This window comes from Schistocerca piceifrons, chromosome 6 (assembly GCF_021461385.2).
Source record: "Schistocerca piceifrons isolate TAMUIC-IGC-003096 chromosome 6, iqSchPice1.1, whole genome shotgun sequence".
Lineage (NCBI taxonomy): Eukaryota > Metazoa > Arthropoda > Insecta > Orthoptera > Acrididae > Schistocerca > Schistocerca piceifrons.
In genome coordinates, this window is record NC_060143.1 from 113,104,425 (window position 1) to 113,129,599 (window position 25,175).

Genomic DNA, 25,175 nt, shown 5'->3' on the forward strand with positions numbered 1-25,175 from the left:
AATTATCATAAGCGTCAGAAAATGGCAGCGCGTTGTCAGATGCACCGTGAAAAATTATTTTTGGTAGGAAAAGTGACATAAGCAGAAAAACTAAGAAGTTTAGTAAATTTTGAAACGCTGTTGGGTTGTAAAGACGCGCACCAGCTGTAGCTGGTGGTGGCAACCGCCCTGCACTTTAGATCTGAAGATCACATAACTGGCCGAAACCGGTAATTACAGTTAATTTTTTTTAGGTGATGTAGAGGGCGTGCTGAAAAGTAATGGCTCCGAATTTGTTGCGTGAAAACCCTTAAGGCTCGTTAAACAAAACGAACGGGACTGATATTCTACATCTATATTCGTCATGTCTACACATTTGCAGCCATCTGTCGTTAGGAGGTTCCGAGTTGTAGTGTGTAAGATGGCATGTCACATGAAAGCATACCAATGCATGAACAATAGAGTGCGGGTTTCGAATTCGAGGATTTCGTCCACAATTAAGTACCCTCTTCTTCAGCATGACAATGCGAGACCACACAAGAGTGCTGCGACGTCTGCAACAATCCGACACCTTAGGTTCACTGTCACCGATCGTCCCCCATACAGTGCCGACTTGCCCCCTTCTATTTTCATCTGCTTCCTAAATATAAAGAACACCTTCGAGAACGTAACTTTCATAGCTTTGAAGCGGTGCTGGCAGAGGTGAGGTAGTGACTCTGCCAACAAAGTCAAACATTCTACAGTAACGGTATCAACAAACTGTACTCTCATTGAAAGGAATGTTTTCGTCGCCAGGTTGACTATCTTGAGGAATAATATGTAGACATAAGGAATAAAGATGTAGGATATTAATAAAGTTTTGCTATTTAAAATGCTTTAAGAGTTTTCACATTAAACATTCGGAAGCATTACTTTTCATCACGCCCTCGTTCACTGTCTTTTTCATAAAATTCAACGAGTTCCGTTTTAATGTCGCTAAATTTAAATAATAATAGCAGCGCCTTTGGAACCTTCACTTCGGCCGGTTTTGCGTCCTTATTAAGAGAGCTAAAGGCTTACCTATTCAGCCGGCCGGTGTGGCCGAGCGGTTCTAGGCGCTTCAGTCTGGAACCGCGCGACCGCTACGGTCGCAGGTTCGAATCCTGCCTCGGGCATGGATGTGTGTGATGTCCTTAGGTTAGTTAGGTTTAAGTAGTTCTAAGTTCTATGGGACTGATGACCTCAGATGTTAAGTCCCATAGTGCTCAGAGCCATTTGAACCATTTGAACTTGCCTATTCAGGATACATTTGGCAGTAACGTAGTGTAAACCATATCTTGATTCGCTATTCCTAGATTTCCAGAAGGCGTTTTACACCGTACCTCACGAGGAGTTTGTAATCAGATTGCGTGCTTGTGGAATACCGTCTCAGTTATGCGACTGGATTCGTGATTTTCTGTCACAGACGCCACAGTTCGTAGTAACTGGCGAAAAGTCATCGAATAAAACGGAAGTGATTTCTGGCGTTCCCGCAAGGTAGTGTCATAGGCCCTCTACTGTTCATTATCTATATAAACGATTTAGAAGACAACCCGAGCGGCCGTCTTACGTTTTTTTCTGATGATGTTGTCGTTTATCGTTTAGTAAAGTCATCAGAAGATCAAAGCCAATTGCGAAACCATTTAGATAAGATATCTGTAAGATGTGAAAATGTTTCTAAATAAGGAAACTGTGAGGTCATCCACATGAGTGCTAACAGGAATGCGTTAAACTTCGGTTACACGACAAAACTATCAAATCTAAAGGCCGCAAATTAACTAAATACCTAAGAATTACAATTACGAATAACTTAAATTGGAAATAACACAGAGAAAATGTCGTGGGGAAGGCGAACGAAAGACTGCGTTCTGCTGGCAGAACTCTCAGAAGATGAAAAAGAGCTACTAAAGAGACTGCCTACACTACGCTTGTCCGTCCTCTTATGGAGTACTGCTGCGCGGTCTGGGATGCTTACCAGATAGGATTAACGGAGTAGGTCGAGAAAGTTCAAAGAAGGGCAACACGTTTTATATTACTGAGAAATAGGGGAGAGACTGTCACGGACATGATACAAGATTTGGGGTGGAATTTACTAAAATAAAGGCGTTTCTCGTTGCAGCGCGATCTTCTCACGAAATTTCAATCACCAACTTTCTCCACCAACTTTGATTACGCCGACCTACATAGGGAGAAACGACCATCATAATAAACAAGGGAAATCAGCGCTCGAAATATAGAGATATAGGTATCTGTTTCTTCCGCGCGCTGTTCGGGAGTGGAATAAAAGAGAATTATTGTGAAGGTGGTTCGATGAACCGCCTGTCAGGCACTTATGTGTGATTCGCAGAGTAGACAAGTAGATGTAGAGCTTAAGGGAAGGCTGGAAGGAAGGCATATTTCGGTTTAACGTCCTATCGAAGACGAGGTCATTAGAGAAGGAGCGCAAGTTTGTTTTGGGGAAGGAATTCTAGAGAGATATTTTCAAAAGAAATAGCCCTCCATTTGTCTTGAGTTACTTAGGAAACCCATGGTAAGCTTAGATCTGGATGGCAGGATGGTGATTTGCATCGTCGAATGGCAGTTGAGTGTCTTAACCACGGTGTCACTCTGCTCGATGATGAAGATTAATTAAAGCTGCAGAGTACGTTATGCAATACTGTCTGCTTCAGATTTTCTACTCCGTGGCGGTTTTTTTTAATAGTATCCACAGCAAGACTCGTTAAAGTAAATAGACTCACCCTTGCCCCTCCGGAGAGGTAATTACTTGTTGGAGAAACTTGGGCTTAAACGGTATTCGATAATTAATGATAAATAACTTTGAGTTCTTAATTAAAGGATTCCATAACTGTTGTGAAATCTGGAGGTTCATTATAAGCAGACATATTAGAACATTTACCACTAATCTTTCGATAAGTTATTCATAAATTATATTTGAAAGAAAATCTTTCAAATGTCAACCACAGTTTGTCCTTGAGCAAAACTAGGTTAACGCTGTTTGTCTATGCTTTCGTCCGATAACTTCCAGTCGTACTCCGCGTCGAGAGCGACAACATTCGCTGCGGCAGGCCGAGTGAAAGGGGTTCGTATCTGACATAAAAACCGAAAGAAATCACGTTAACGAATCGGAGCGGTCAGAAAAATGGCGGCTGCTTGTGTAACGCCGAGTCGCCGTGTCCACACAAACGCTCCACCCTTTCCCCTCAACATGAACCTGTTTAACACGCAATAAATTGAAATAGAGTCAATCGAATCAAATCTAGTCTTACATTCTGCGTAAATCAACCTGGTATATGTAGTAGGATGTTTATTTTTTCGTGAATTTCATGTAGCATAGACCGGTACGCATTAGAAACACATTGTATAAGAACGAGGGTATGAATCGATTATGGCGAGGTTAATAGAGTGATTATGGCATGATCCTGTAGTGAACTGGAATGACAATAGAAACAAAGTGAAGACACCTTACCGTACTGTTATTACCCGACACGAAAAATAACATACCCTCATCCTATTTTAAGAAATACAACAATCAGCCATTGTTATCCTCGTCTTATTGTTAATTCCCCGTTTAGCAACAATATTTTTCTTTGCATTGGTTAAGCATGGCTAAGCTTACTTCTGATTAATGAACTCTTGTCTATTTAGACATGCAGTTGACGATTTCGTCATTTATTTGACAGACATACACTTTGTGACCAAATGGCTTCGGACATTGATTGGTGGCAAAGATGTCGACTACGTAACTAAAACAATATGTAGCCTCCTTCTGCTGCTATTGCACCGTTTCATCTTCGAGTAAGGATTTCCCTGAATCCTCACAGGCCGCAGGCGGTATTTACTTCCATTCCTCTCCCGCAACTATTTCTAGTCGGTATTTTGGATTAGGTGATTTTCTACTCGAGCGATATTCTGTTTCCTCGCAAAGATACGCTGCGTGGTTCAGGTCACTACTTTGAGCAGGGCAAGCATTTTTTTCTGTTCGAGTCACGACGTAGTTTCTTTGTTTCGCTGTCAGGAGCAACACTTCATGTTCGAATACAAATCGTTGTCTCAATACCTGAACCGTGCTATTGTCTAGGATGTTTCAGAAACACCACTGTAAATTTTGAAATCGACTAAAACTGATTGTCTGCGTCCGCTGAAATTACCATCGACATATCACGATCTGGGAAGCAAGACTACCGATCGCAAGGAATCTGTCCACTGACAGTCACGCCCTGTGCTGTGAATCATCGCCGCTGTTCCACAGAGCACTGACTGGGTTCTTGATGCCACGCTACGTGATGCTGCGCATACCTCCTCATCATCAGTGCAGTCTGGGCAGAATACGATTACCAAAATAATATGCTATCGGTTGTACCACAGTATTCTTTACAGCTGAATGTTACCCATCGGTTAATTTCATCAGCAGCCGAATAGTGCAATTACTGGTATTAGTGCTAATGCCTCAAAAACAGCATCGCTAACACGGGACCTGGGTACTTGAAACTCGACCTATTTGAAGATAACCAAACTTTCGCCAAATTTCATTAGTTGGCTCCATTTACAGTATCGCGAAGGTTCGTTTGAAAAGGACAAGGCCGTCATCCTTCCCCAATACGAGTCTGGGTTCTTCGCTAATGACCACGTCGTCGACGGGACGTTAAACTCCGGTCAGCCTTCTTTCAAACAGAAAACACGTCATAGATTTTGACGTACTGTTCCTCGGATGGGTAGCTTGATATCACAGCATATTCTTTATGTGTGGTTGGGGATATGGAGGGGGGTAACTGACAATTTATTCATCTATGTTACCTCTAAGGGTCCATCATAATTTTCCAAGATTTTGCCTTTTATGTTTCGTTGATAGCCTTAATATTAGAGGGAAACTGATGTTTCAAAATGCTTAGTCTTACACAAAGTGACTGCTGTTCGCTATACAACTCTTACGAAAAGAATATATTAGTTAAATCAACTTATCATGTTGAATATCACGACCAGGTTAGTGTGTTTCTTAATGTTTTCCCTGTGAAGGTGACAGGGGATGTTTCCGCGATGAAAACTCTTCACCGCTGACATCATCTGTTGCATGTCTAACCTGAAACAACGCTCTTGTTGGAGGAGCAGTTTGCACGTTATAGTACCAGCGGCTTGCCATCGTGTTACATTCCACTTGTTTAGTACTGCATTATATACTCTGGTAAGGAGCTCCTGCAGTTCAGTTTCTGAACTATGGAGGACTCCTGAGTTTGGATCTCCGTAAAATTATGGTTCGTCTTATCTTCTAATGTCTCTATAGAACTGTCACTTTGGGACCTGTACGCTCTCTTCTTATTCTCTTTTCATGTTATGTGCAAGTTAAGAGTTCCCTGAATGCATACTATAGTTAGACGACGAATACTCACAGATTCACAACCATACTGTAAAATCGAGTAACTTAATTTCTCATTAGTTGAGCGAAAAGAAGTACTATTACTCACCACATCCATGATGTCGAGTAGATTTCCGTTGTGTTGGGCTTACCACCTCGAGGTATTATATCACGTACAGCTGCCACTCAGTTTCTTCTCTATAAAAAAAAAAAGACACGTACACCATAAATATAAGAGGAGACGGTGAGAAATTTGCAGTACATGCTAACAAAAAACAAAACTATGCTGTCATGATCAAATGGCACAGCACTTCTTTCGTCAAGGACCTACAGTAATTGTTTAACACCCTGACAGTTACTACAAGCAGATCGAAAGAAAGACAAGGACCATTAATTTTTTTTGTTTTTGAAACTCTATGTGAAAAACAGACCACGACAAGCAACTGCCACCGCCGTATCCGTTGCCGGGTTCACGTTTCAAGATTGGAACCACAGTTGAAAAGATAACATCTAAACAGCTTGCACAGGGAATGGCCAGTCGTTTTCTTCGTTCCGTACGGATCTGCACCTTTGATCGAGGCGTAGCCGGTTTCTCTGTCGCAGGTATCCGCACGAAGTCGCTCTGGCAGATCACCGTTCCAGGGTGTATACCACACACTGTTGAAGTTCTTCTAACTCACGTTCACAGCAGGAAGAAGTGAAACAAATGAGACTGTTGACTCTAAAGAACTGAAAGTCCACAATGATTTATTCGAATTCGTACCTGTTCCACGGGTAATAAATGTATAAAGCAACAGAGCATGTTCTGTGCATGAGGTTTCTTTCTGTAACGTACCATAGGTATACTTAAGGCTAATTACCACAAGGACTGTAATCCACTGTTAGTGACAATAAAGTAGACTGATAATACTTAACTTTGGTTTACAATGTCATGTCGCAAGCTATTGGCGACATGCAAATAATCAATGTCTTTCGCTATATAGAATATCTATGCAAGTAATGGATATGGATCACAAGTAACAGTTCTTCTGGTGCTCTCTTCTAGTCCGGATCTTCTAGCGTCCACCTTCTACCGTCCGGTCGAGGCTGGCAGAAGTGGCGCTTATATTCTCTTCTTGTAGAGTCCGCTCCTGTCGTGATGACGTCATAGTCAGCGTGCTATTGGCTGACGTCGTCTCACAGCGTTCTCTGCTCTTGCGTTCTTCATCTGGGTGTCGGCGCTTGTGGTTACGCCGGAACAAGCTACATGTAGTTAACAGCAATTGGAAGTTATTAGTGCAGTTGACACTAAAATGTGCCTTTGCAACCGTGCGTGGTAGATGTTAATTGCATTCTACTTGAGTTTTTCATTGCCGATCTTCGCCTTGTGCAGTTGTTAATTGTGTTCTACAGGAGTTTTCCTTCAGTGTTCTGTGCCTATTGAAATACGATTCCATCGTATTAAATCGAAGTTCTATATTCATGAACGCCTTGAAAGTTTCTGTTTTGCAGCATTTAACAGTTGTACTACATAACCTCGATAATATCGAGAATATTACTAATAACATATTTCTTTGTAATGTCACATTGTCACAATTTACTGAGCTATTCCGAAACTGTTATAAAACTGTCAGTTCCACAAGAAAGTGTTCGGCATAATTTCGAATGTAACGTCCGCAGCGACATCTCTGGTAGTGGACTCGAATCTGTAATCAATACGCTTTTGCACAGCGTATAGATAAACAGTGTGAGAGTTGAATGTTTTGTTTTGTCTGTCGCAGCTTCAAATGACTGCAAAGTATCTGAAACGTCACGAGGCAGTGTTCCTTGTAAATCATCCAAAGGGACCAAAGCTCTCATATGGAGCTACTGCTAACATTCTTAACAAGTCAAAGACATTCGTTGCGAAGTGGGTCAAACGATATTTAGAGGATGGAAACGTGGATGATTTACCTGAGAGAGGGCTAAGGTGTTAAGCTATAGCCGATAATGGCGACGATTGGATTAATTATTAGGTAATTGTGCAATTCGTAATAATATGTATTTTCATGTAAATGTATATTTATAATATTGTCTTTTTCTTCACAGAGATAACGGTATACACTTTCTTGTGTAACTGACTGTGTATAATATACGTAGTGCTAAAAACGACTAACAAAGGGAAGTTAACTAAAAGTTGACCACTTCAGATACGCCACGACTAAACGTGAACATGCAGATGCCAAGATGAGTTAGTTTTCGCAAGAAACACCATAGATTTTTTGCCTATGTTATCCCGTGCTAATTCTGAAATCGTTGAGATAAGGTATTATAAAATGTAGGTTTCACCCTTCGGAAATGAGACGTACTTCTTCAGATCCTTGAAGCAACGAAGAATAGAAATGTTCACATCCGATTATATGCTCAGATTTTTGAGCGATCGAGCTCATTTAGGACTGTACAAGGTAGTTAGAAACATTAATCGACCTCCCTCTGTGCCCATGTTTGTTTTACTCTTTTGCTGACAGTTGTTTTCTCGGTTTAAACCAAGTTCTTCTGATCTAATTCGGTTTTTTTGTCCCTGTCAATTTACTGTAATTATTACTACACCGAAGAGCCAAAGAAATTGCTACACCTGCTCATATCGTGCAGGGACCCACGAGCACGCAGAAGTGTCGCAACACGATGTGGCGTGGACTCGACTACTGTCTGAAGTAGTGCTGGAGGGAACTCACACCATATCGATGATGTTTCGTTGAATGGTTCGCATGCTGACACTTGTTGACGGCCCAGCATTGAAATCTGCAGCAGTTTGCGGAAGGGTTGCACTTCTGTCAGGTTGAACGATTATCTTCAGTCGTCGTTGGTACTGTTCTTGCAGGATCCTTTTCCGGCCGCAGCGACGTCGGAGATTTGATGTCGTTCCAGATTTCTGATATTCACGGTACACTCGTGAAACTGTCGTACGGGAAAATGCCCACTTCATCGGTACCTCCGAGATGGTGTGTCCCATCACTCGTCCGCCGACTATAATACCACGTTCAAACTAACTTAAATCTTGATGAGCTGCCATTCTAGCAGCAGTAACCGATCTCACAACTGCGCCTGGCACTTGTTGTCTTAAATAGGCGTTGCCGACCGCAGCGCCGTATTCTGCCTGTTTTCACATCTCTGTATTTTAATACCAGTTTCTTTGGCGCTTCAATGTAATTACGCTTTTACAATCTGTGGTGTGTGTACTGTAAGACCTTCGGTACATACACCATCAGATTATTTGACTTGTCGCTCTAACGAAGTAGGCTAGTGTCAGTAATATGTCTTGTGGTCTTATCGTGGCGTGTTTATCTTCTGCCGTTAGGTCAGATGATAGAAATGCCACTTGCACACTTAGAGTAGCAGATTGACGGTGACGAACTTTAAACAGAACTTGATTAATTTTCACACACATTTATTAAAATAATAAAAAGCATAGAAATAACTTAACTTGGTTCTGGATGCTATTTACAATTGACAATCTGAAGTTCCTTTGGTCCTGGTACGTTAATCTTATTCTCACATATCTCTGATACTTGACAAAAGTGTCTATACATTTATCTTCATGGCTATGTACAGGAATATGGTAATCTTATTAGGCGCAGACTGAAACTTGACTATAGACTGGTACAGACAAATGTAGAACTCGTACAGACTGGTACAGACTGGCGCAGACAAATGCAGACTGACTAATCAGAGGTCTGTACACTTGTTATAGTACCTCGGGCGTTCATGTATCACTGCGCGAGTGTGATCCGCGAGGAGAAAAGGTTCTACATTAGCAGCAATCTCATTGGCTGCGTTACATATTAATACGCAGATCGGCGGAAGCAGAATTTGGTCCGTCTCTATGGCAGCGCCATCTCGTAGTGCGGAGACGGACGAGCGCTGCGCCTGCGCTGTTGTGCTTAGCGGGGCGCGCTCTAGTGGGAACGTTGTGTACGCGCTGACTACGCGGAGCTATGTACACAACACAATCATTACTGTTATTTGATGAAGCTTTAACGCAAAATGTTTCATACGAATAAAACTAGTCCGATGTAAGACATGGCGTGAAAAGCAGCATTTTGTCAGATTAATTAAACAGAAACTGAATACTATTGTTTCATTATGAATTGTTTTTATGCTTTAGGTACTTGTGTCCATGATGAAGGCTTCTGACTTCTCTTGTCTTTCACTAATCCGCTCGTATAATGTTTCTCATTAATCGATGAAAATTTATTTTATTATCTAACTTAAGTAAGTTTCCGAGGGTAGTCATTAAACAATCGTAGTCTCTACTGGCATTTCGAAAAAAAAAAAAAAAACAGCTTTTTGGGCCCGAACGATTTCCTTGTCTGTAGTGTAGCGTTACTTGTTCTCCACTGTGTTTGAAGAGGAAACAAAAATTACTTCGCCGCAAGGACGAAAACCGTATTTGCAGATCTTAGCGGATAGCGGTAACTACTAATAGGACCGGTCACGGCGCTGTAGAGCAGACCCGTGACGGCCGGCGCAGCCTTCAAAAGGAACCGTTAAAAAAAAAAGTTATGTCTGCGCCACGGCACGGCAGTCCGGGTAGCGGCGTGGTATCGCGATGACGGCGGAACCCGCCCAGTTGGTCGTCGCTTGTCAGGCTTCGGACGAAACAAACGCAGGGCAGGTCGCGCGCAGGCGCTGCTGCGGACAGGGGGACGAGGCGAGGAGGCGGCGGAAGGGCAGCCGACGGCTGGCGCGAGCGCGGCGCTGTCGGGTTGTCGTCGCCCCGCCCGCTTATGTGAGAATCTACACTTCCGTAATGAAGTAACGAAGCCAACGTCGGAATCAGCAAAACCACGGGCGAGAGAACCTCTCTAGTTGTCACCTTCTACTTAGGAAAGTCATGAAGTTTTACGCCAAAGAGCCAAAGAAACTGGTATAGGCATGCGTATTCAAATCCAGAGATACGTAAACAGGCACAATACGGCGCTACGGTCGTCAACGCCTACAAAAGATAACCAGTCTCTGGCGCAGTTGTTACATCGGTTACTGCTGCTACAATGGCAGCTTATTAAGATTTAAGTGAGTTTGAACGTGGTGCTATAGTCGGCGCACGAATGATCGCACACAGCATCACCGAGGTAGCGATGAAGTGGGGATTTTCCCGTACGACCATTTCACGAGTGTACCATGAATATCAGAAATCCGGTAAAACATCAAATCTCCGACATCGCTGCGGCTGGAAAAGGATCCTGCAAGAATGGGACCAACGACGACTGAAGAGAATCGTTCAATGTGATCGAAGTGCACCCCTTCCGCAAATTGCTGCAGATGTCACTGCTGCCGGCCGGTGTGGCCGAGCGCTTCTAGGCGCTTCAGTCTGGAACCGCGCGACCGCTACGGTCGCACGTTCGAATCCTGCCTCGGGCATGGATGTGTGTAATGTCCTTAGGTTAGTTATGTTTAAGTAGTTCTAAGTTCTGGGGGACATTTAGGCTGAAGTTCTCTGAACGCTACTTGTCTAGTTTTATTCTCCAGCTATTCTTTTAGTAACGGTGTGACGTTCACGTTTCAGGACGCGGATGAGGAGCCGCTGGGAGACGTGTTCCAAGATGAGGACAACCAGGCGGCGCTGCTGCTGCGACGGGACGCCGCCGACGGCAAACTCCTGCTGGTGAGTACAGCCCACTACTGGCCGGCCGACGTCACATCGTGCTTGCAAGGGGAACAGCACTGTAATGGCAACACGCGGGCGTAGTTTTAATATCCGCACCGAGCCCTAATAATTAGCTGCTGCGAGCTAACGAAATCATTAATAACTTAATTCCAAACTTCCAACGGTACCAGAACTGCACCGCCGTCTTCGTGATGTCTACCACAGGACGGCGACACATGTGCACGTTATAACTGAAATGAAAGGAACAGGTAGTCCGGCCGGATGGAAGCTAACATCAGTTACGTTATGTGAGATTTTTTATCTTCATTCATGGTCCTCGGACATCACCCATTCACCAAACCATTAATACATCAAGATCGAACATAATGTATTACACAAATTACATTCCAGAGATAAGCGTAACACCTGCTCACAAACACACACACACACACACACACACACACACACACACACACACACACACACACACACACACAAGCACACACACACACATAATGTCTGTAACAAAGAGAATGAACAAGATTACTAGTGAAAAAATTCAGCACAACACATCGTGTAAGTATTTAGAGGTAAGAAGCGATATGAAATGGGATTACGTCAATTCATTTCTACGGCACGCGAAAGGAAGACTTAGTTTTGTTGTAATGATTCTGGAATCGAGCGATGTATCTATAAAGGAAATCAGGTAAAATAAGCTAGAGCGACCAATTCTAGAGTATTGTTCCAGCGTTATCAGGACTCATGACAGCTAACATCGAACGAACTAAGAGAATCAAAAAATGGTTCAAATGGCTCTGAGCACTATGGAACTTAACTTCTAAGGTCATCAGTCCCCTAGAACTTAGAACTACTTAAACCTAACTAACCTAAGGCATCACACACATCCATGCCCGAGGCAGGATTCGAACCTGCGACCGTAGCGAACTAAGAGAATCGCTGCTAGGATCGTAACAGGTAGGTATAACCAGTATCAAAGTATGACAGGGATGGCACGGAACTTAAATAGGAGTCCTTACAAGAAAGACGCTGCAATTATCGCGAAATCCTGTCGCATCAGTGTAGAGATAATGAATCGAAAAAGACTGTGCGATCATTAAGCCGTCAGCGTCGAATATCTCGTGTAGGTATCATCCGAATAAGATGAAAGAGATTAGGTGAACACAGAGATATATAGACAGTCTTTTTTTTCTTCCTCAATACACGAATGGAACGAACAGAAGATCCATAATATTGTAAAGAAGCACCCTCGGTCATGCACTGAAAAGTATAGTGCGGAGTACATACGCTACCTCTTGGATGGTCACCCATCCAAGAGGTAGCCCAGCCAGACAGCGCTTAACATCGGTGATCTAACGGGAACCCCCATTATCACTGCGGCACGGCCGTTGGCCATGTGAAACGCCCTGGCAGATCAAAACTTAACGCAGTCCCCGGGCTCGTACCCGGAACATTGATTTTTGTGATTAATTTTTTTAGCAACTGAGCTATGTGGGCACGACACACGAGCCCCGTCATGGCTTACCATAGCACACTTTGCTAAATGGTGAAAGTTTCAATCTGGAGAAAAAGACAAAAAAAGAAAAAAAACGCTAGGTTGTGCCTAAACCATTTCTCCGCCATGTAGTCTTCCTTCCAGCGGCATTATTACAGTGCAGAACGCAAGACAATTTGTATGTAATTTGGAAAGTAGGAGAAATGTACAAGTGGAATTGAAGCTCTGTGGACGGGTGTCATCAGAGCCTGGACTGCTCATAAGGTAACAGCACTCTCCAAGAAAGACGCGGCTAATAAAGTCCATATTCAGCATACAGTGTTAATCTGGCTGGAAGTTTCATAACAGGACACACTCCGCTGCAGAGTGGAAGACTCATTCCGGAAGTAGGAATCCATTGCTTAACACCATAACATTTGTTGCTGATGAAGTCTTCATACTACTGAGCTTCTGTTGTCCACACTTCACTACACGCTGTGGGTGTACCAATTGTTTCTTGTGAGTACCGAGGACACGCGATGCTGATATGCTTCGATGTCCGCACTCGCACAGGAGTGGTTCAGTCCTCTACAGTCGATGAAGGTGCTGTCTAGATCTGACTTGCTTTAAGCGAAAACGAAACATAGTACCGCGAAAGCTACTGCGTTACACGCCACAGCCATTTCACGGCCGTGGTGGAATGTTCGCAATAATTTCCGCATAGCGACGTCCCATGTACTGGTATGAAACACGCAGTTTGCTGTTCCAACTGGTTATAATTTGTAGCCGCCCATGTGGAGTAGGTCTACGTGCAGAACCTGGTCGTAATTACTTTCTCGCACTGCGCACTGTCATCTTTACCGCTGTGCCGACAACTTCTTTTCGTCTTATGTGGCAATGCTCTTTCACATCATAATTTTACCACCTGTTCTAGTTTTTGGAATATGAGGTAACTCCAGGTATTGCTGACTGCATAGTCGTTTAAAATAATTAAGGCTTCACTCGAGTTGAAAGGATTGTGATTGTGTCGTCATGTATGTCCCAATATTGATCCTCGTGGAGCACGATCAACGCTCTCCCTCCATTTTTCACGTAATACTACAGTACATTTAATGTGAAGGCACTTGCATCGTTCCCAGGGAGACAACTGACAAAGAGATCAAGTCCGGCAAAATGATGAAATCGTGTACCTACTGGATGTTATGTGCCTGTAATTAAATGGCACAAAAATTAATAATCAGAGATGACAAGGATGCTCTACGACAAAAGACGATGTCCACTGACATAGTTTATTAATCTTAAAACGATAGAACACGTTTAACTACGACATTTTCATTCACGTTGATACTATTCACAAATCAAAGTGCATTTATTCCAGAAAAGACGCAGTTCGTTCATGTTGGTTCAGTATGAATCTGATTATAAGTATCGTAAGGTCGGCTATAAGTTATTCCTCGAGCTGGCATCCGCACTAACAACTGCTATTCACACGATTTGTTTAACCTGGCATCTCCCCCATAAATTTGCTTCTGCTCAATGTGAAGCTTTACCCGGTTTAGATTTTCTAATCAGCCTTTTTATATCAAATAATAAACAGCTCGATCAATAAATGTGTGACTAGGGCCTCCCGTCGGGTAGACCGTTAGCCGGGTGTAAGTCTTTCGACTTAATGCCACTTCGGCGACTTGCGCTTCGATGGGGATGAGATGATGATGATTAGGACAACAAAACACACAGTCCCTTAGCGGAGAAAAATCTCCGACCCAGCCGGGAATCGAACCGGGGCCATTAGGATTGACATTCTGTCGCGTTGACCACCGGGGGCGAACAACAGCTCGATATAACTACTTAGACATTTCCGACTTTAATTTTCACGCGTTCATTTCCCGCGACGCTATGATCAGATGTTAACGCGGCCTATTTGAATTTCTACCTCTGCACCATTGATGGCTCCGTGTGCTGGCTACTGCCAATAATGTCGGCGCGACTCGACAGTGCCCCAGCCGCCAGAAAAGACGTGTCGTAATATCGAAAACTTGAAAGTAAGACTCACCGGCCACTGCATGCTTCGTCAAAGAGTACAATTGATAAAGGCACTGTGCTCTTATAACCAGCGGTAATATGGCCCCCGCCCACATGTAGATTCGTTGTGAGCACTGCGTGAGCTATCTACCATGACACTTCTACTGCCTATTATTAAAATATAAGATGTTCTACGTACTCATTATACCTTAAAACGGACAATGGCTTAGACACATAGAAAATCGTAGTGTGTCAATTTTTTTCATTCAGTTGCTTTAATTCTCTGTCCGTGAAATGTTTAGTGGACTGTTCAGTGGAGAAGCCCTTCTAGGATTAATCATAGAATGAAGACTTTCACGGCAGGTGTTGTCATCACTTAACACTTCCAGGCTGAGATGCCGTGGTCCATACATAAGACTCTCCCCTGACGTTTCGCCTTCGACTGCGGAAGGCATTCTCCGAGGACAATCGGCGAACTGCAACGAGAACACGAGTGAGCGCCGTATATATAAGCCATCCAGAGGGCGCCGCTGTCAATCACGTGACGTGGGCTGTGCTATGATCTCTGATATTGCCAAATTTCTCAATTTAAATTAATCGATAGTCACGCTGTTGCTGCAATGTTGACATCCATATCTTATCCAGCTTAATGCCTTCATCTTTTCTATTAAAATTATTGCAGTGTTTGGCAATCTCAATGGCCTTTCTGTGCATTCTCGCACAATAATGCGACGTCTTTGCTATGACGGTCGTCTCACTAAACTTTATTTCATGATCACCTTCCTGAAATACATGTTCCGCTACAGCCGATTTATCAGTATGTCCGAGGCGGCAGTTCCTTTTATGTTCACCCAGGTGGGTGTTGACGCTTCTTTTTGTTGTGCCTATATAGACCTTTCCACAACTGAGGCCATTGAGATTGCCAAACACTGCAATAATTTTAATAGAAAAGATGAAGGCATTAAGCTGGATAAGATATTGATGTCAACATTGCAGGAACAGCGTGACTATCGATTAATTTCAATTGAGAAAGTTGGCAATAACAGATATCACAGCACAGCCGACGTCACGTGATTGATAGCGGCCCCCTCTGGATGGCTTGTACATACGGCGCTCACTCGTGCTCTCGTTGCAGTTCGCCGATTGTCCTCGGAGGATGCCTTCCACAGTCGAAGGTGAGACGTTAGGTGAGAGTCTTATGTACGGACCACGGCATCTCAGCCCGGAAGTGTTAAGTGAAGCCTTCTAGAAATGAAATTCAAACTTGCATTTGCAGATGTGCTGCACGTCCGGTAACAGTACAGTTTGCAACTCAGTAATAGGACATCATAGGAAATGTGTTCATAGGCACAGTTTGTCTTCTTGGCATCGTTGCAGTCGAACCCCGAGGTTGGCTGGTTTAGAAAAGCACGCTAGCTGGAGATAGGTGACACAGTCCTTCCGCCGGACGGGGCTCCTGTGTTACCGTCCAGCACCTGCGCGTCGAACTGCCCCCATCGGGCGCCCGTGACATACGAAGGAGAGCAGGCGGCCGGTCTGCTGGATCATCTTGCCCCAGCGCCCGGCGTATTTTCGGGTCAAGGCGGCTGCGGCGGGCGCTGCGGTCGCAGGAAGCGGCGACACTTTACACCTGCAGCCGCGACGAGGCCGCGGCACACCGCGGCGCTGGAGAAAGCATACCGCAGCGGCCCGGCGCGCTTAAACTGTCACCGGAGGGCGGCTTCTTTCCGTTCCGTCAAATCAATTTCCCAACAAGCGGCAGGTTCAAATGGTTCAAATGGCTCTGAGCACTATGGGACTTAACATCTATGGTCATCAGTCCCCTAGAACTTAGAACTACTTAAACCTAACTAACCTAAGGACAGCACACAACACCCAGCCATCACGAGGCAGAGAAAATCCCTGACCCCGCCGGGAATCGAATCCGGGAACCCGGGCGTGGGAAGCGAGAACGCTACCGCACGACCACGAGATGCGGGCTCAACAAGCGGCAGGCGAAAGGTGGGGTGGCAGCGGATAAAACGGCGCCGGCCGAGGTGGCAGAGCGGTTCTAGGCGCTACAGTTTGGAACAGCGCGACCGCTACGGTCGCAATTTTGAATGCTGCCTCGGGCATGGATGTGTGTGATGTCCTTAGGTTAGTAGTTCCAAGTTCTAGGGGACTAATGACCTCAGCAGTTGAGTCCCATAGTGCTCAGAGCCATTTGAACCATTTTTTTCTAGGGGACTGATGACCTCAGATGTTAAGTCCCTTAGTGCTCAGAGCCATTTCATATTCACGGTAAGCCGACTGCCGTTGTGAGAAACGGCCTTATGCGAAGTACCCGACTCTAAATGCCCATGCCATGCAGTTCCCTCTGCAGAGTCCTCTTTAAAACTAGTTGAGATGACCTGCATCCAACAATATTTTTTTTTCATTCGTAAGGCGAAGTTAGTCAGTCAGGCTCTCCTGACAGCGTCAGAAATAAAATACTCTGCGAAAGGAAGAACAACGTGGATAAACTACAGAGGGATATGATTTACTAACGCTTCCCTAGAGAACGATAACAGACTTACGCTACAGAATCCCCCGTAAATTTAAATCTTGTTCGACGGCGCCTGTCGTACTGCACTGGCCCCCTACTATTACGCAGGAAACTTTCGTCAATTCGTGTTGTCGTAAGTGAGAACCGCGGGCGCAAGCCTGCCAGTGGCTGCCGCGGACTAGCCCAACGACCGCCACTTTCCTGCAGGTTATTCCACGGTTAACGAACTTAGGCTTGTTCTGAGAAACGTGCACCAGTCTGAGTCTCTTCCCACAGACAACAAAACAATCACGCTTCCTGCCGCTTCGCCACTGAGCGGAAAGGGGCGACCGTCTCACATGCCAGCCCCTGCAGTTTACGCTGGAATGTTGCACGCGACAAAAACTCGCCTCGGGTGTTTTTCTTTTTCTGCTTCTCCTCATCTTACTTATCCGTAAACGTTGTTTCCGCGATTCATCAAGGACTCCTCTTGTGTCTGAGTCTGAAATACAAAGCGCTTTTTACATCTTGAATAAACTTGAGGTCTTCATTTCCCTTGTGGACTTGTAATTAAGCCTTAGGGAAAATAACATTCTACCTACAAGAGAATACTATAGTAATGAAACGTTTCTTGCCGACGGAAAGACGTAAAATTAGCAGTGTGTGAACCGCACAATCTATATCATTAGCTAAGGATCGACTAATTCCTTAGGCTGGATACCACTTTGTGGGAATCATTACTAAAGGAAATGAATACCTTTCGTCATACGTCTCTGTTTCTGGAGTAATTCTAGCAGCATCTGTGAGTAGTTACCGACTGTGGAAAATTGTCGAGAACCATCTCATGGGATTATGTCAAGAATGGATAGGAGAAGCGTAACGTGCCGCGGCTGATAGAGATTGTTTGAAATAGAAATGGAAGAATCCAACGAGCAGTTGTGGAGCTATAAAACTACGTGTATCAGCTTCTAACACGACTAGCTAAAATGAAAATCTGTTTGAAGTTTTGAGAGAAATTAAAACTGTGTAAGGGCTGGTCTTCCAGCTAAGCCGTCCGAGTAGGCCGCATCCTGCCTGTGGCTCCTGACCATCTCTTCAATATTCCACGAAGACGCAAGCGGATGTGAACTTTAACTTGCTGTGACGTATGAAACGTAGTCTTACAGTTTCATTACCTCGAAAAAATCAAGCCGAAGCCGTGAAACTTTGTGATTTTGGTAGTCCTTCTCTACATATTTGTTTTTCAACGCAGCACATTTTTCCCAATGATAATGACTCGACGGAGACCTTAGCTGTACAAGTCTGCATTTTGGCTTCTCAGCAAACGTTTCACTTTAAAAAACGGGAAGAAGTCACTGTTTGCCGAATCAGGAGAATACGTTGGATGAGACAAGATTTGATAGTGCAGAAAAATCAGTATGAGTGGCTGTCTCCTGTACAAAATGAACTAGAGTACAAACAAAAGAACCTTGTGCTATTCCTGCGTCGCTTCACCTTGACAGCCTCCTATAATCCGATCAGAAGGTATTGGTAGTAAGTTCTTGCCCTGACAAACACACTTTGTTAGCACCACACCATGGCAGTTTCAAAAAATATTCATCACCTTGCCCTATGATGGTTCGCGGTGGCGAATCCACATTTTCGCACTGCTTGCTTTACTTCTTTGTCTCGGGTCGTAGTGATACACTCAGCAATCGTCCACGGTAATTCAGATGCTAAAGAAGTCCTCTAGATTGGCCTGACAAAGCTCCAGCATTTCAGCGGCCTCTCTCAGCGGGTGCGAGCAGTTGCGTAACACAGCAGACGGTGACCTTGTCATGTTCAACATGTCGCGAAGGACGTTAGAAACTGATCAGTGGCTGAATTCCTCTTTTTGTCAGTTTTTGACAACCAGGACCTCCACTTATCCTGCGATTCCCGGTGCTTCACGGAGATATGGTGTGCCACTTAATTCTTCGTAATTCAGACATAAATGACTTCACTATAAGCCCCTGCACCACATAACCACTGTGTCACATGATTGTGTATTCTTTCCGTACACATCCACCAGACTTGCAATGTTGCTCGCCTTCAATTGCGACAAACCGATCACCGTACGATAGTTGTCTTTATCAATGAGCTGAGCCATTTTGTTTTGGTTCTACTAATCGTTTGCTACGGTAGTGTTGTGCTGAGATTTCAAAGTGTATCAGAACCTCAGACATGTGCCCGTAAACAATAAAATAATGAATGTAATAAACTTTATTTTTTCAAGGTGATAATTAAAACTTTATCATTGCCTATCGTACATCTGCAGAGTCTATTGGTCCCACAGCACCAAGGCATAATCTGCGACTGTGCAGCTGCCCCTCGCGGCGTTCATTTAACAGGTGGAGTCCAAGGACAGAGACTTCGTTTTGCGTTTATGTTCCTGCTTACTGGGATACATCAAGCAGTGAATCGTTACACTGATATGTCAAGGTTTGTCTTGGGGATGCGGGTGTATGGAAAGGGCCATAATATAACCATATCACTGGGAAGAACTAAGGTTTGATTCGATAACTGAAATATAAGAATACTGAGCGCAAAGAGTTAAATTTACTTAAGTAAACAAATATTTTGTATTAAAATTAAAAGAAAAGAACAGGCTTAATAGACATCAGTCTAGAAAAGGTCACAAAATAACCATCTCGTGACACATAGAAACCTTGGCACAGTAGTGGGAGAACTGCGAGCAACGAGAAGCGGCTGTGGAAAGTGACATAACCTGAGGGCGATAGCATCTTGACATGTATCTGCAGACTGCCGAAGGGCGGTTCATCCTCCGATCGCGTAAATTACGGTATTTTACGCCTGGCGAACGATAAACGTCACGCGCTATGTTAGAGGCTGTTATCCCTCCTCTGGTGTTTTAATTCTCAGTACGAACCTCTCGCCAGCACGACGCGCATCACGAGGTCCAACTGATGGACGATGACTACGCTAGGTGGACATTAGGCATTGACTGTTATTTCGTCAAATAACTTACGTAGAGCTGCATAAATTATGGTTAATTAGTCCTCCACAAACCTAGTCTTGCTACAAATAGCGCGTCTTGCGTAATAACTGCTGTAGCAACGGGTTATCACCTGGGGACGTGCAAATTCGACGTACCTGCTTAACACCTGGAAACGCCGTGCAACAGACGTTGAAGGACGCATGCTGTCACAGCAAGCCTACTGGTCCCGCAGCCAGCCTGCCGCATGCGTAAAGCGTGTTGCCTAAACGCCAGGTACTTCCTAACAAGCGCAACGATAGCGCGTTGTCAAGTATTCAACACTTCGTATAATATAGCGAGTAAAATAATCTCAAATGTCCATCATTCCATATTTTCTGCTCGCCCTGTATATTCGTTTTTTTAAGAGCAATTTTACTTATTTTGTTCGTTGGTATTATTAGCATAAATTTGTTACTTTGGGATTTCAGGACACACAAATAGAAATATCTGTCAGGTAATACAGTGTTCGTGTAAAATAATTGAATTACTCGTCTTGGAAACCTGATTACTTTAGTTTTAGAAAGTAAAGTAAAACAGATTTTACGAAGCAGAATACTGCGCTACTGAAATCAGGGATAAGAAGTGTCATGAATGTAACAGAAATTTTGAGTTCCACGTACTGCAGTATATTACAGATATGTTTTACGATTCCAGAGAAGTGTTAAAAGAGCAGGTTAACAGGATTTTGCGTTAACTGATCACAATATTCACAAATAGACAGTAAATTTGTCTCTGAAAAGAAGAGATATTTGCTTATACTTGAGACAACATTATGAAGCTATATTTACATTTTTCTGGTCGTACAATTTGGTTTAGTACTACTAGCCAAACGGAGAGACGCAGAATTTATGCAACGGATACGCGTTAGAGGAGGATCGGGATTCGGATTCCCTTGTGAGCATCCGTATTTAGGTTTCCCGTTGTTCCCTGAAATCATTTCAGCCGAATTCTAGATAGGTTCCTTCGGAAGGAGCACGAGCACTTTCCTGCCTAATGCATCTTCAAGCGAGCGCCATCTCTAATGACTTTATTGCGAACGGGGCATTAAACTTCAACTTTCGTTCACCTAGAAATCACACCATCCGATATCTGGATAGCCACACATCAAAACACAGTTCCTATTTTTCTTCCATATAATACAAAAAATACGGTATGGTACGTTTAAAAATGTAATCTGATAAAATAAAAATATTATAAATTTGAAAATGAAAGTATCTTGCTGCTCGATAGATATAAAAAGTTGTCGGGAGACATAGTCGCTTATACTGCTGTGTTTGATTAACCGCGAACAATTTTTGCTACTCATGAGATGAATAAAATGAAACTTCGTCTTATTAAGCATTTTCTCAAATTCAAACGTAGTTTACATATGTATTCTTGTCAGAAGTGAAGCACTAAACTGTGAAATTAAAAGTGAAATATCTTTTAAATAAGTAAGAGAAGCAGTTACGATAAAAGTGAATAGTGCAGTAAGCATAACGGTTACAGATATTTTAGGCTGTCTAATAGGATTCCATTGCTTAAAGAATCTAAATCTTTGTTAATTCTGAAACGTTATAATCGAACTTCACTGGCATTGGGTAGATGTTTCATGTCAGAGCAGATGGCTTGTCCGTTCAGATACAAAGTGCAGTGGTAACGTACCTATTATAATCGTAAAAGTGAATTCCAGGCTGGATTCTGCGGAATTCCGTCTTCTCCGCGAAGGAATTTCGTTACGTGACGCTAGTGCAACCTATCGTCATCTGTGTGACATCCGTATCACAGAGTGCAACTTTCACTCACTTCCTGGCAGGTTACACTGTTTCACGAACCGCGACTTGAACTAAGACCCATAAAATTGAACAAAGAACTAGGCTGTTTGCACGAGTTTACTAGGTCAGTACCAGAGCGTTATAGAGATGCCTGTTCAATTTTAATGGTATTCTCTACACGCGACCTAGTAGTAATAGTAGCAATAATAGTAGTAATTTTAATATAAGTTTTATTCATCCGTGGATACTTTTACAAGGATATTGACTGTCGTAGTATTACAGCCTCAGACCGAAAACATTCATGCACACAGGCATTTACATGCGTACGGGTCTAGTTTGGCAAGGACAGGACAGGAAGTCGGCAAGTAAAGACCTGCATTTAAAATTTTGCTGACTTGGTCTCGCGAAAGGTTTTCGTAACATTTTATTGCGGGCTACGTAGGTGTCACAAAAAGGATCGAAGTGATAAGGTGACGGGAGATGTCTTTCAGGCCGAAATACGAGAATGAAATGGGAAGGGGAAGAGCTGATTCTATCATAGTTCATTCTGTTATGTGTTACTAATCTTCTTAAATGTTAGGTTTCATACCAAATTAAGATTTAGTGTAACAAAAACAGCACGTTTCATAAATAATGTAATAATAAAATATAAAGTCTGTTGTTGGAGAGAACCTTATTGCCCTCAACTAGTCTACATAACCAAGTTCGTATACATGGAAGCACAACAGAAGATATGCGCGAAAAAAACGGGCTAATCCTCGAATGTAAAAACTTAGAGATAAGTGTTGCCTTTGCAAAAACAGACATAATGTCTGATGGGATAGCAGCAATCAGTGATTGTATAATGTTACTTATAATCCGTCTTGATTGCAAATTTTTTTTTTATTCATATGACCGGTTTCGGTTCATTCAGAACCATCTTCAGATCTGATATTTCAGTTGCTGGATTTGGACGGGTTACTCCTGTAACTGAAATATCAGATCTTGAAGATGGTTCTGAATGAACGGAAACCGATCATATGAATTTAAAAAAAATTGCAATCAAGACGGATTATAAGTAACATAAGTGTTGCCATCTGTTGCTGCGTACGGGAACTATCAGAATTGACATTGGTCCCACCCCCTAAATATCATATGGTGATCTTTAGGGGTGAGACCAATGACCGCGCGGGATTAGCCGAGCGGTCTTTAGCGCTGCAGTCATGGACTGTGCGGCTGGTCCCGGCGGAGGTTCGAGTCCTCCCTCGGGCATGGGTGTGTGTGTTTGTCCTTAGGATAATTTCGGTTAAGTAGTGTGTAAGCTTAGGGACTAATGACCTTAGCAGTTAAGTCCCAAAAGATTTCACACACATTTGAAAATTTTTTTTCGAGACCAATGTCAATTTTGACAATTACCGTACCGAGAAACGGATGGCGATGTCTAAGTTTTTACATTTGAGGGTTTGCCCTTTTTTCCGCGCGTGTCTTCAATATACATCCATACAATGTACCTGCTGCCATTCCGATACAGTATGCAGTAATTTGCAAAAATAACCCATCTACATGCATTTCACAATTAAGTGGCTGGCAGAGGGTTCATGGAACCACCTCTAAGCTGCTTCTACAGGTGCAGATGCAAATGCAGATTTTTATCTCGGTCATGCGGACAGTGGACAACAGAGACAGTGGCGAGAGGTGAAGCGGCAGGTAAGCGCGAGACAGGTGGTGTGGCTTCTGCTCGAAGGCGGCAGTGTCGCCGTGAGGAATAGAAGGCCGACCATTGGGATGTGAGACGGCGGCCTTCGCCCCAGACGCCGGTTCATGGCTGGCGCTCTTCCTCCCGCACTATCACCGTAGCCGCCTCGCCTGCTGATCTGTCTGCTTGCGTATTCTGTCAGCGCCGCACGCTAATAAAGCAGTCAAGCGACCGTCGATAGCACTGCCAATTATCGTTTAACGAGCGAGACCTCCTCCTCGATAGCTGACACGCACTACCACCGCCAGAACAGTTACGTAGTTAGATAACTAGCTCTGTAAACAACAGATAGCCTGCTGTGCCTTACTTTATATCGGACCTAGGACAGAAAGTTATCGATATTCTTACGTGCCTGTACGAGGATGAACTGCACTTTGCGCTTCCCATTCACGTCAATCTTTAACTTTCCGGCGACCGATACAAGCTAGTAATGGAAATATAGACTGTTATGATATTATAGAGCTTGAGGATCTCCTAGGAGATGTCTGTTGTTTATTTTTCAATACAATTCCGAATTTTACTATCTGTAAACAACTCGTTGTAATGTCACGAATATACTGATGTCGTCGCTGAACTTCCATAAACGAGGGCTATTCGAGTTCCGATCGGTCGCGAAATGGAAACCATTGTGAAAATCCTATGAAGTTTTCCACAGACATGTTGGGCAGTATCTCTAGTATGACCTTCAATCGCTGCATGTCGCTCTTTTCAATTCTGAGCGCACAATGAGCAAGTAAAGACGCATACAAAACATGTCAGTCTGGTTGCGGACCCAACTGGCCACCCAGGTCACCTGATCAGTCAATGTGCGATTACTTTGTGTGGGGAGCCCTCAAGTCTAAGGTATATCGCAACAACCCACATAGTGTTCAACAACTGCAGCAGAACATTTTGGATAAGACTGCAGCAATTCCAGCAGTCCAGCTTCGATCCGCCTTCGGCAACTTGCTGAACAGACCCCAAAAGTACCAAGAGATAAATGGTGCTCACTTTCAGATTCTGCTGTTGTCAAATTAGTACTGTATTTCCTTTCCTCTTCTGCGTTTCTTTTTACCCTGGAACTCCGTTCTCCGGGCCACTTTTATTTGCCGCACCCTGTACTTACTCAACTGTGAGCGTAATAACACCATTGAATATATTTTTACAAGTGTCTGTTCGCGCCATCGGTCTATATGAAATAATAATTTACTTTCTCGTTACAAATACAATACGATTTGCACTTGTCTGCGTGGCACGGAAGGTATACTCAGATAAACAGTGTTTAAGTCCGTCCGCAGCTTTTCTTTAAATGATCACATCCGCCCTTTACTCATCCAGCTTCGGAGTCACTCGCCGCCCCCTACGGAAATACCGGAGATAACCGAAGACAGCATGCTATTCGGAAACTACGACTTACTCGCCAGTTAACAACATCCTCTGACAACCTGTAGTCTAGCATCTTAACCACATCACTTCGCTTTGACAACCTCTACATGATTTTACTTGTTGATAGAACGCTTACAACAACTCTTGTGATCTACACATTACAAGAATTTCTCGAGACTTCTGCCGGAGCTATTAACATTTCTGCAACAGCTCAAACTCATGTGCAAGGGTAAAACAGACATTGCAGCAATACCAGAAATCTGCTTTGTCTGGAATGCTTTCAGCATTATTTCTGAGTCCCAGGTCTGTTGGCCAGTTCACGATAATCTAAGCAGT

At 43.6% G+C, this 25,175-nt stretch overlaps 1 protein-coding gene across 3 annotated transcripts in view; it reads left to right on the forward strand.

The window, feature by feature from the left end:
- Positions 1-25,175, forward strand: part of LOC124802520 (A disintegrin and metalloproteinase with thrombospondin motifs 16) — a 479,986-nt gene that overhangs the window by 310,541 nt on the left and 144,270 nt on the right. For all 3 annotated transcript variants that reach the window (XM_047263362.1, XM_047263361.1, XM_047263363.1), the window contains exon 5: positions 10,872-10,970. In XM_047263362.1, coding sequence (XP_047119318.1) covers positions 10,872-10,970 — 99 coding nt within the window. The remainder of the gene's footprint in view (positions 1-10,871; positions 10,971-25,175) is intronic.